General features: G+C 36.1%; 1 protein-coding gene across 2 annotated transcripts in view; it reads right to left on the bottom strand.

The window, feature by feature from the left end:
- The window catches only part of SCYL2 (SCY1 like pseudokinase 2), a 54,053-nt gene that overhangs the window by 8,145 nt on the left and 33,840 nt on the right, over window positions 1-12,068 (bottom strand). For both annotated transcript variants that reach the window (XM_069585147.1, XM_069585148.1), the window contains exons 9-12: window positions 10,324-10,500; window positions 8,578-8,700; window positions 4,784-4,897; window positions 3,674-3,806 (exon numbers count right to left, since the gene is read on the bottom strand). In XM_069585147.1, coding sequence (XP_069441248.1) covers window positions 3,674-3,806; window positions 4,784-4,897; window positions 8,578-8,700; window positions 10,324-10,500 — 547 coding nt within the window. The remainder of the gene's footprint in view (window positions 1-3,673; window positions 3,807-4,783; window positions 4,898-8,577; window positions 8,701-10,323; window positions 10,501-12,068) is intronic.

Here is a 12,068-nt window from a genome sequence, read left to right as displayed (position 1 = left end):
ATGACACACTTATCCCATATTCTTTGGCTTAAAATAGTGTAACTGTAAAAGCCTGTATTTTTTTTTTGGTAGATATACCCATCTGAATGCAGAATTCCAAAGCATAGCAAGGAGAGATAAGAAAGCCTTCATAAGTGAACAATGCAAATAGAGGAAAACAATAGAATGGGAAAGACTAGAGATCCCTTCAAGAAAATTAGAGATACCAAGGGAACATTTCATGCAAAGATGGGCACAATAAAGGACAGAAATGATATGGACCTAACAGAAGCAGAAGATATTAAGAAGAGGTGAAAAGAATACATAGAAGAACTACACAAAAGACCTTAATGACCCAGTAACCACAATGGTGTGATCACTCACCTAGAGCCAGACATCTTAAGAGTGCGAAGTCAAGTGGGCCTTTGGAAGCATTACTGCAAACAAAGCTAGTGGAGGTGATGGAATTCCAGCTGAGCTATTTCAAATCCTACAAGACGATGCTATGAAAGTGCTGCACTCAATATGCCAGCAAATTTGGAAAACTCAGTGGTGGCCACAGGGCTGGAAAAGGTCAGTTTTCATTCCAATCCCAAAGAATGTTCAAACTACCACAGTAATGCACTCATTTCACAGGCTAGCAAAGTAACGCTCAAGATTCTCCAAGCTAGGCTTCAAAAGTACGTGAACCGAGAATTTCCAGATGTTCAAGCTGGATTTAGAAAAGGGAGAGGAACCAGAGATCAAGTTGCCAACATCCACTGGATCACAGAAAAACCAAGAGAATTCCAGAAAAAATACTTCTGCTTCACTAACTATGCTAAAGCCTTTGATTGTGTGGATCACAATAAACTGTGGAAAATTCTTCAAGAGAATACCAGACCACCTTACCTGCCTCCTGAGAAATCTGCATGCAGGTCAAGAAGCAACAGTCAGAACTGGACATGGAACGACAGACCAGTTCAAGACTGGGAAAAGAATATGTCAAGGCTGTATATCGTTACCCTGCTCATTTAACTTCTATGCAGAGCACAATCATGTGAAATGCCAGGCTGGATGAAGTACAAGCTGGGATCAAGACTGCCGGGAGAAATATCAATAAACTCTGCTAAGCAGATGAGACCACCCTGTGGCAGAAAGTGAAGAAGAACTAAAGAGCCTCTTGATGAAGGTGAAAGAAGAGAGTGAAAAAGCTGGCTTAAAACTCAACATTCAAAAAATGAAGATCACGGCACCTGGTCCCATAATTTCATGGCAAATAGACAGGGAAACAGTGGAAACAGTGACAGACTGTATTTTGGGGGGCTTCAAAATCACTGCAGATGGTGACTGCAGCCATGAAATTAAAAGACACTTGCTCCTTGAAAGTAAAGCTGTGACAAACCTACACGGTATATTAAAAAAGCAGAGACATTACTTTGTCAACAAAGGTCCATTTAGTAAGCTATGGTTTTTCCTGTAGTCACGTATGGACGTGAGAGTTGGACATAAAGAAAGCTGAGCACTGAAGAACTGATACTTTTGAACCGTGATGTTGGAAAAGACTCTTGAGAATCTCTTGGAGAGCAAGAAGATCAAACTAGTCAGTCCTAAAGGAAATCAATCCTGAATATTCATTGGAAGGACTGATGCTGAAGCTGAAGCTCCAATACTTTGGCCACCTAACACGAAGAGCTGCCTCATTAGAAAAGACCCTGATGCTGGGAAAGATTGAAGGCAAGAGGAGAAGGGGACGACAGAGGACGAAATGGTTGGCTGTCATCATCAACTCAATGGACATGAGGTTGAGCAAGGCCCGGGAGATGGTGAAGGATTAGGAAGCCTGGTGTGCTGCAGTCCATGGGCCGCAAAGAGTCAGACACAACTGAGCGAGACTGAACAACAACAATTTAGTACCAGGAAAAGCCTATTCGAATCAGGTATAGTTCTTAACAGTGTAGCAGTAAGGATACAGAAATGTCTCTGTATTCTGAACACAACTAAATGTATATTTCATACTACTCACTCAAACTTAAAAGTGTCTAAGCATAGGTCCTATACCTTTATTCACTTCAACCAATCAGACTCAACATTTCTGAACTTTAATAATTTAACTCCACACAATCCTTCCTTGTTGTCTTCATATTTACTCAACTTTCAAGACCCTGCTGTTATACCTATTTCACAAAGCCTTCATTTGGTAAACTGAGCACATTTGCTCCTCAATCTCTGAATGCTTTCATGGCACCAGAGTTTTGTATATAAGCTAAAGCTAGAGAACACACTACCTCCTATTATTCTCCAATGAATGCACACTTCACTTATATATTCAAAGAACTCTATATGCCCACTAAATACTTGTTTGCAGAGCACTATGCTCATTACTTTCCCTTCAGTTGGTCTCACTGAACTCTCACAAAACTCCTTTAATGATATTATTTTACCCTTATGTGATAGATAAAGAAACTTTTCAAAGTCAATCCAGGAACTGGCACAGCCAGAATTGGGGTTAGGGCTCTTTTCATTGTGTCAGACTCCTTGTCAAGAAGACTAATTTCCTTGAGCTCAAGAGTTTCATAACATATCACAAAATTTCTATGTCCACAGAGGTCCACAACAGATTACTTACTGACCATTCCTATAAATATTTACTGAGGCTATTCTATAAATCAGGTGCTATAGGAGGTATTTAAGATACATGGCTGAATAACATAGATTTTCTTCAAAATTAACACAGAACTTCAAGTTTAGTAACTTGTTAATGTTTATGTGATTCTACAGGTAATAGTATAGCAGACCCCAGCATTTCCAGATTGGACTTCAACTATTTATAAACAATTTCACAGTTTTTTTAATAGAGTGATTTAGAATTAGCACGCTGATGACTAGAAGGTGCTGTAAGGCTCTTAATGCTTTATCAGCACTTAGCATTGAAAAATATATGCTCATATTTTGTTGTTGTTGCTTAGCTGGTAAGTTGTCTCCAACTCTTTTGTGACCCCATGGGCTGTAACCCACCAGATTCCTCTGTCCATGGGATTTCCCAGGCAAGAATACTGGAGTGGGTTGTCATTTCCTTCTCCAGGGAATCTTTTCAACCCAGGGACTGAACCCATGTCTCCTGCACTGATAGGTAGGTTCTTTACTAGTGGGCCACCACGGAAGCCCTGTGTTCATATTTAAACATATCTAAATTAAAAGCCAACTCTACCACTTTTTAGCTGTATAATCTTGAATAACTTACTTCATTTAGCTAAACCTCATGGCCTTATTGTAAAACAGAAATAAAAGTACCAAATCTCATTAGATTTTAGAGAGGACAAAATAAGATAATGCAGAAAAGACTTAGCAGAGTGCCTCTTATAAATCGGTTAACAAATAAACATTAGGTATTACTATTATGATTGGTATCAGCATTTCAAGTAGCTTTGTTTGCCTCTCTTATTTAGTATCATTTTTTAGAGGCAAAACTACATGTTATTTGTGAAGCTGGGATTCCCAAATGTTTTTATCCCTTTGTAATTGTCAGGTACTACCACTTTTGCTAAAATTAACAAGAGAGAAAAGTTACATCATGACATTTACACCATCATTCTTCAGTTACTGAATGCTATATACATGAAAAGAGAGCAAAACAGTTTTACAGACTGAGAAGTTCACGTGCATGATTATAAAACAGTAAAGTAGCATCAAATGACATTAAGTTTTCAGCTACCTAAAATTCCCATGAGGACCGCAGGCTCCTTGGATGGAATTTGTTGTAAGAAGGGTAGAATATCATCAAGTACAAACCATTTATCTAAGTATTCCAAAATCTTTCCTAGGCACACTAATGAATTTACACGTACCTATTAAAAGAGGTAAACTGAATTAGTCATTTCAAGTCTTCAAAATCTAGACCAAAGTATTTTAAGCATGAGTCTAATCTTCATATAAGTACACGTTAAAATCTCAAAAATGAAAGAAAAGTTAAAAGCTCTCATCCTTTATTAATATAGAAAACTCACATATTTATAAATTCCTCTGATTTGTTTCAGAAAATTGATGATTGCTTTACCAGGATACTAAGTAGCTAAAGGCAAAGAATGATTTTACTTTCATGTTATTTTAAATAAAGTAATTAGGATTTGAGAAGCTTTACTATATATTTGCTTGCTAAGAATATTTTCTTGAGGTCATTTGAACTATAAAAGGACTATATTCTCCCACCAAATAATTAATTTTACTGGGCCTCTAGTATATTTTTTCTCTAATTCATGTTCAAGTCATTCTTAAATATTTTAACAATATGTGAAAATTCTATCTGCCATATCTGAAGTTTTATATTTTTTAATATATTTTTAATATAGTCACTAAAACCTGGTATTTAGGAGCTCTTTTATCAAAATTTTGCCTATAGTCTCTTGACTATTTTGATAAACAATTCACACCCTACTTTCTTTGCTAGAGTTTTTTAAGATAGAATACTTTGAATCAGGATCATAATATTAATAAAATTTTTTTTTTTAAGTAAACTAAGAAAAGCAGAAAACCATTTAGGTGGTTAAAAAAAATAACTTGTGGCTTAAAGCGAAAGAGGATTAAGAAAAAAATTACTTGAATTTTCTACTGAAGCACTAGCAGACGGAGTAATGTCAGGGATGGAATACTATAAAATAATATATCCGGGCAAACTACAGCTATTGCTCACTTTCACTGTACTATTTATAGGCTACTTAGAGCCAAGATGAAACATATGAACAAACTATAAAAAGATTACTAAACAATAAGAAAATTACTAAGCCAATGAGAAGTGAGAGACAAATAAAAATATGTAATTACTTACAGCAAGGGAAGATGTTTGCAGACATGCACTCTTAATCCTTGGTATCAGAGCATTTTTCATGGATGGGTAGTCTATAAGATTTGCAAAGGTTGGAATGATGTTTAGACAGAGTTCCTATTAATAAAATAAATTGGATCAATCTCAGAGAAACATATTAAAAAGCATTTTGTATTTGCATGGTTAATACTGTCACATAGTTTGAAATAAACTCTTATCTATCATTTGATCCTTTCAAAAGCTATTTGAAAGAAAAATACTTATTACTGATTTTCTACTTTACAGCCTGAGAAAACAGACTCAGAAGACCTCACTCAAATTCATGCTAGGTCACACAACTAGCACATATACCAAAATTTCCTAATAATATTCCTAATTTTTCTCTGAAAACACAATTCATTTAATTTTAAAAACAGGAACATCTTTAAAAAAGAAAGTAACATCTAAATTTTGCTCTCTCTCATGAGAGAAAAATCAAATATTATACCAACTCATGTAGAACTATTCCTCCTAAATAATGAATTTCTTAGCTGTTACAATATCCATATCACCGAATATAATACAAACATTTAAAAATATATGTTCAAAGGTTGTTTAATAATATTGAGGATAAATGTAATAAGACACTATTATATCATTCCAATTTTTAAAACATGTATCTGTCTATAGACTTAGGAAAAAGAACTGGAAGGATATATCTGGAAATGTTAACTGAACTGTGGGCACCTCTGAGAGAGGATTTAAATTTTCTTTATATTGATATTTTCAAGTATTTCTAAAATCTGAAACTAAAACAAACATAACGGATAGAAACAGGAAAAGTCGTTTAAAGCATTCTTGCTAACTAATGCTATGCCACAGTGTAAATGACTGGAACTGGGAACAGAGAGTATAACAGAGGAAAAGGAAGGATGACGGAGGATTGTATGAGATAAGAAAAAGAACAGGAAATGGCTTGAGAAAAAACTGGCTGAAGAACCCACATCTCAGATACCTTATAAGGCAGAATGATTCTTATAGAAAAGCACAAAAGAGATTACTGAAGAAAATGGAGGTGTAAACGTGTATCAGAGAAGGAGTTATTGATGATATCTGGCAAACAAAGATACACTTATTTGTAGTTAGACAGAAATGAATTAATCACTAAGAATCTGCTATCAGAATTTTGGCAAATATTTTATCTACTTAAACTTATTCCTAGATTTCCAAAAGTTAGACAGAAAGAAGAGAGTTAATATCCATTCAGAAGTATAATAATTAAGCAGGTAACATAATTTGAAGAAATACAAGCTACATTTAAGGGACTACTTTTCCACAGTTGGTAGAGGAGAATGAGCAAGGCTGAGCAGTCAGTGAGACCCTGTGCTCCTGTTACCAGAGGGAAACAGTAAATCAGTCTTGAATTCATCTGAGACAGACTGGACTGAACACGCCATATATGCACTATGCCACACGATCTAGGAGCAGGTTATAAAGAGGCAAAGTCTAAATCACTTCGCTAAAGGAGGGGAGAGCTCTCTCCATACAAGGAGATCTAAGAACAGGGGACTGAAAAAATAAAACAAAAGCAAGTCCAATTAGCATGTTCGCAGCAACTTCTGCCTTTTACATTCTATTTTCTCTACAATCAGTGGTGGGGAGAGGAGAATGAACACAAGCTCTCCATGTAATTTTAAAGGTAAATAATTTTTAAAACTGGTTCTCATTTATCAATGCCTCTAATGATCCTAACTTTTCTAAACCATCTTTTAATTTTCCAAATGTTTTTCTAAACTCTCTAGCCTCTTAAATGTTCATAGTCCCAATTAAACTTCACTTTAAAAATACCACTCCAAAAATGATATTCACGAGTTACTTCCTAGCCTTCTTACTTGCATGAGGCGTGAGGAAAAAAGATTTTCGTTTCATGCTCTTGTTCTCTCTCCCAAAGCTTAGACAGGTCTTAACTTTTATCAGACTCTTACCAAGCAATGCTGATACTAGTTAATTGACTGGTGACTAAACACTTCTAGTGAAATGACATCAGAAATGCTGGTTTCTAAAACTTGGCAAAGTTGCATAAGTCCATTTGAATCATATATTAATTATTTTAGTAAAATAATGGATGATAACTTATTTGCCGAAGTAACCCCCTTATGAAGAAAAGACTTCCCTGGTGGCTCAGACAGTAAAGCGTCTGCCTACAGTGCGCGAAAGCCAGGTTCGATCCCTGGTTGGGGAAGATCCTCTGGAGAAGGAAATGGCAACCCATGCCAGTATTCTTGCCTAGAAAATCTGATGGACGGAGGAGCCTGGTAGGCTACAATCCATAGGGTCGCAAAGAGTTGGACACAACTGAGCAACTTCATTTCACTTCATTTTATGAAGAAAAATGACTTACACATCACTTTACTCCCTTTTCTCCCTAATCTCGCTGAATATATAATCAGGTTGGCTACACAGGGCCTGTGGGAATGTTTCAAGCTGTAATTCACAATTCCTTGGGAAAGTGCCAAAAAGTAACAGTAAGTATACCTTTCCCAATCATTCCATGTCATTTGGACAAAGGAAGTAAGAAATGACGTTCTAAGGAAAAATTTTAAATTCAACTTCACAACTTTGAATAATATAAAAGACCTCAGATAAAGACTGAAGTGAATCAAAAAAGTGACCATATATGTATGGTATTAGGTTCACATTTGAAAAAAAAAAAGCTTGGTCATCAACTTATAAAAACTAAACTTCTATGCTTTTCTTTACTAGAATCTCTACACTGGCAAAAAGAGTATAAACTTTTAAATATGAAACCTTTATGCAATCAGATGTTCTTTCCACAGTAGGGGGGGAAAAAGCTCAAACTAAACTATACTTTTAATAGCAATCCAAACTTTTTTTCCAGATATTCCATAGAACCAAAATTTTAGTAGCAAAGAACTAAAAGTTTGGCAAAGTATGCGAAGAACCAGAAGTTTGGCAAAGTATGCAGTGTTTTAAAGCACTCTGTGACATGAATGCCCTGACTTTTCATGCATTCGGGATGCTCACACTAAATTATTATCTGCTTTTCTACCTACCTGCTATACAAATTAACTTCAATTCAAAAGCATCAACATTTCTGAATAGAAGACTGAGTTACCAAGCATGAAAAAAACATGAGTATGGGGAGTACCTGCTTAATGCTTTCTTAAGAAAAAGGCACATGCATGTTTGTCATTTTCATTCATACGTTAATTACTCATTTAGGAAGAAGGTATATAGCAATCCAAACTACAGTAAATCAAACCTTCCAGAATAGTACATTTCTGATAAGTAAAAAGAACAATAATCATTTTACTTTATTAATACCAGTATTCATCAACTGATTCTTCAAATTAGCTAGGAGTGGATATAGGCAATGGCACCCCACTCCAGTACTCTTGCCTGGAAAATCCCATGGACGGAGGAGCCTAGTAGGCTGTAGTCCATGGGATCGTGAAGAGTCGGACACGACTGAGTGACTTCACTTTCACTTTTCACTTTCATGCATTGGAGAAGGAAATGGCAACCCACTCCAGTATTCTTGCCTGGACAATCCCAGGGACGGGGGAGTCTGGTGGGTTGCTGTCTATGGGGTCGCACATAGTTGGACACGACTGAAGTGACTTAGCAGCAGCAGCAGTAGCATACTTTAAAAGTACATAATTAAATTCACTAACTCATTAATATGTATTATTGAGCTTTATATAAAAATTTTATGACAAACTTAAAATGTACTTTACTTCTTTCTTTTGCTTTACTAATCAAAATCATCATTAAAAGAAAAAAACTGAATATTATACCTGGATCTGAATGGAGGGAGCCTCTAGAGCTCTGTAAACCATTGGCAGGACACTGTTCTTTATCTCGTCAGGAGGAGTTTTGGTTAGTAGCAGATCCATTTTTTGGAGGAAGATTAATAAAATCTGTGTATACAAGGGGAACAGTGTATCAAAGTCTAGATTTTTTATGCCACTTTACGTATGCCAAAATTTAAAGTTGCTTCAAAAGAATAAGTTATGTGTTTTGACACTTACCATGTTGCTAGCCTGAAGGCATGGAAGACAAAAGCATATAAATCAAGTCTCTTATGTTTCTAGAAGCACAATATTTAACATCTGTTCTTGGTTTAAATATTTAAATAAAAGCTAATTTCCTAACTTTCACATATCTTCAGTAATACATCACTCACCCACAAGTACCAACTATCTAGAAAGCTACTGGGTAAAAAATAAAAGTCTGGGGGCAGCAAAGTCAGACGTCGCAAAGAAGTAAATTACATCACTTGGCTTCTGTGAAGTTCAAAACAAGAAAAGGTACAGAAATGAAAAGGACTGTCAGGAAAAATTCTAGAAAGAAACATTTTCAGTTGTCCCTGATCATTTGTCTGCCACCACATAGCTAAGTGATTAGGAACAAACCATCCCTTCTATTTATGCAGACTAGTTTTGTCAAGGCTCAGTTAAAATTTTTCAGAAGGGATTTTTAGCTAGACTAGTAAGGGGGAAAAAATGCAAAGAATGAAGGCAAATAAGTGCTCAGATGGTAGATTCCTTAGACTCCTATATGATGCACAGCTTGGTGGACATGTGACTCCACTGCTTTTCTTCTGGACACCTTGACCGTGTTTGGAGAATTCTGCTTCAAACCCTATAGTTCCCTCACCTCCCCTTTTCTTAGGCAGAGGAACTCTTGCCTTACTGCCACAGACTTCCTTTAGTTTCCCTCCCTTCAAGGGAAGGACCACAAACAGCCTGTCATTAAACTGTTAAATTAGGTATACAGTTTACCAATAAGCTACTGCCATGTAGTATCAGAAACTTGGTAATATTTCCCATGTGCAAGAAAATTTCAATTAATTTCAACAACTCTTTTCACTTCAGAAGTGATGAAAATAGAAGCTGTGAGAGAGTAATGACTTGTCCAAGGAGATGAAGGTGGCCAGATTCTAACTGAAGTGTGGGACCCTACTGCTCCCTTAAATCCAAGCCCACCTTGAACCGGAGGGATAAACATTTTAATAGAGTCCATATCAGATTCTAATTAAATTTCCTCTTAACAATACACATATTACTTTCACGGTGCTGGAAGCATTTTCCCTCTTCTAGTGAAACTATTTACTAGCAATAAAATAATGGGAACTGGCAAAAACCATCTACAAATTAAAGATTCAATAACAAAGCAGAAACACAGAAATATTTAAAAGTGCAGGAGAAAAATAAATATTTATTTTACTAAACCTGCAACATTCAGTAAGGTCAATGGGAACAATATAACACATGTAAAACCTCACTACAATTTCTTTTTTGAGACAGTAACTTGTTGAGAGCTATAGACATTTACTTGCAAAGCTCAACTATAATTTTAGGAATGGTTTACTTCAAGCATATGAAAAATAAGCTTCTGACTAATGGAAAAGCAAGTCTCTCACATTTACCTCAATTTTTAAAAAGCCAGATATCCATTACTTTTGTTTTCAGTGATAGTTATCATTGATTAAGACCACTGAATAACCACAGATAAACAGAAAAAAAAATCTACATACATACCTGGATTGGCTCCTGCTGTTTAAAGACAGGCCCAAGTTCAGGTAGAATTAACTTAACATATTCTTCTTTGGTACATTCTTCAGCAATGAGTAGTACATTGGGCAAAACAAAAGGTACCATGTCAGGGTTTACAAATTCTGAAGTCAAACAAGGCAAAATTCTCTGCACAATCACACGCTGAAAAGCAAAAATGTTTTCTTAAAATTAATCTTTATATCAGGTTTTTAGTATTAACATTGAAGTTAAGCGTCTAACACCTCCAATCCTTTGGGGTAAAGTGACTACATAATTGATAGTTGAAACTGGGACACTTTTCAGAATAAAATATTACTATTGCTAATTATGTCAGGAAAAAAGACAGAACCTGGGAACGTTACAGAGAAAGGGGGAAATATGGTCACTCTTTAGGAAAACTTTCCTAATTAGTCTTCATTAATATAGTTCTCCTCTTAATTTCTTCATTACTTATGATTCATATCCCATATTGTAAATTATCATTAATGCCATCTACATTTACTAAAAGGGCCTTGAAAACAAGGACAATATTTTGTTTCCCATTTATTCTCCAGGGCGTCTAGGTTAAGGGCTAGACAAACAGTATATAACCAATGACTATCTGATAGATTAAACAATGGAATTATTTTTACAAAGGAATTAGCTAGTTTTCCAGACAGTGGCTTTTTCGGCATTCATTAATATTTTTAGACTACGTTATCCTCACAATTTACTAAGCCAGGAAGGGACAGTAGAACTGGAGAGACTAGTATCATACCAAAGTAACCCCTTAATTACTAGTGAGACAGTGATTTCCACAACAGTTTACAACTTCTCTTCTGATGTTTAATGTCCAAGTGCTGACAGAATGTGGTCCACTAGAGAAGGGAATGGCAAACCACTTCAGTATTCTTGCCTTGAGAACACCATGAACAGTATGAAAAGGCAAAAAGATCGGACACTGAAAGAGGTACTCCTCAGGTTGGTAGGTGCCCAATATGCTACTGGAGATCAGTGGAGAAATAACTCCAGAAAGAATGAAGGGATGCAGCCAAAGCAAAAACAACAACCAGCTGTGGATGGGACTGGTCATGGAAGCAAGGTCTGATGCTGTAAAAAGCAATATTGCACTGGAACCTGGACTGTCAGGTCCATGAATCAAGGCAAATTGGAAGTGGTCAAACAGGAGATGGCAAGAGTGAATGTCAACATTCTAGGAATCAGTGAACTAAGATGGACTGGAATGGGTGAATTTAACTTGGATGACCATTATATCTACTACTGAGGGCAGAAATCCCTTAGAAGAAATGGAGTAGCCATCATAGTCAACAAAAGAATCCAGAATGGAGTATTTGGATGCAATCTCAAAATTGACAGAATGAACTCTGTTCGTTTCCAAGGCAAACAATTTAATATCACGGTAATCCAAGTCTATGCCCCAACCAGTAACACTGAAGAAGCTGAAGTTGGACGGTTCTATGAAGACCTACAAGACCTTTTAGAGCCAGCACCCAAAAAAGATGTCCTTTTCATTATAGGGGACTGGAATACAAAAGTAGGAAGTAAAGAAATACCTGGAGTAACAAGCAAATTTGGCCTTGGAATATGGAATGAAGCAGGGCAATGACTAATAGAGTTTTGCCAAGAAAATGCACTGGTCATAGCAAACACCCTCTTCCAACAACACAAGAGAAGACTCTACACATGGACATCACCAGATGGTCAATACCGAAATCAGACTGATTATATTC

The sequence above is a fragment of the Ovis canadensis genome, chromosome 3 (genome assembly GCF_042477335.2).
Source record: "Ovis canadensis isolate MfBH-ARS-UI-01 breed Bighorn chromosome 3, ARS-UI_OviCan_v2, whole genome shotgun sequence".
Taxonomy (NCBI): Eukaryota; Metazoa; Chordata; class Mammalia; order Artiodactyla; family Bovidae; genus Ovis; species Ovis canadensis.
This window is presented reverse-complemented; position numbering and strand designations above follow the sequence as displayed.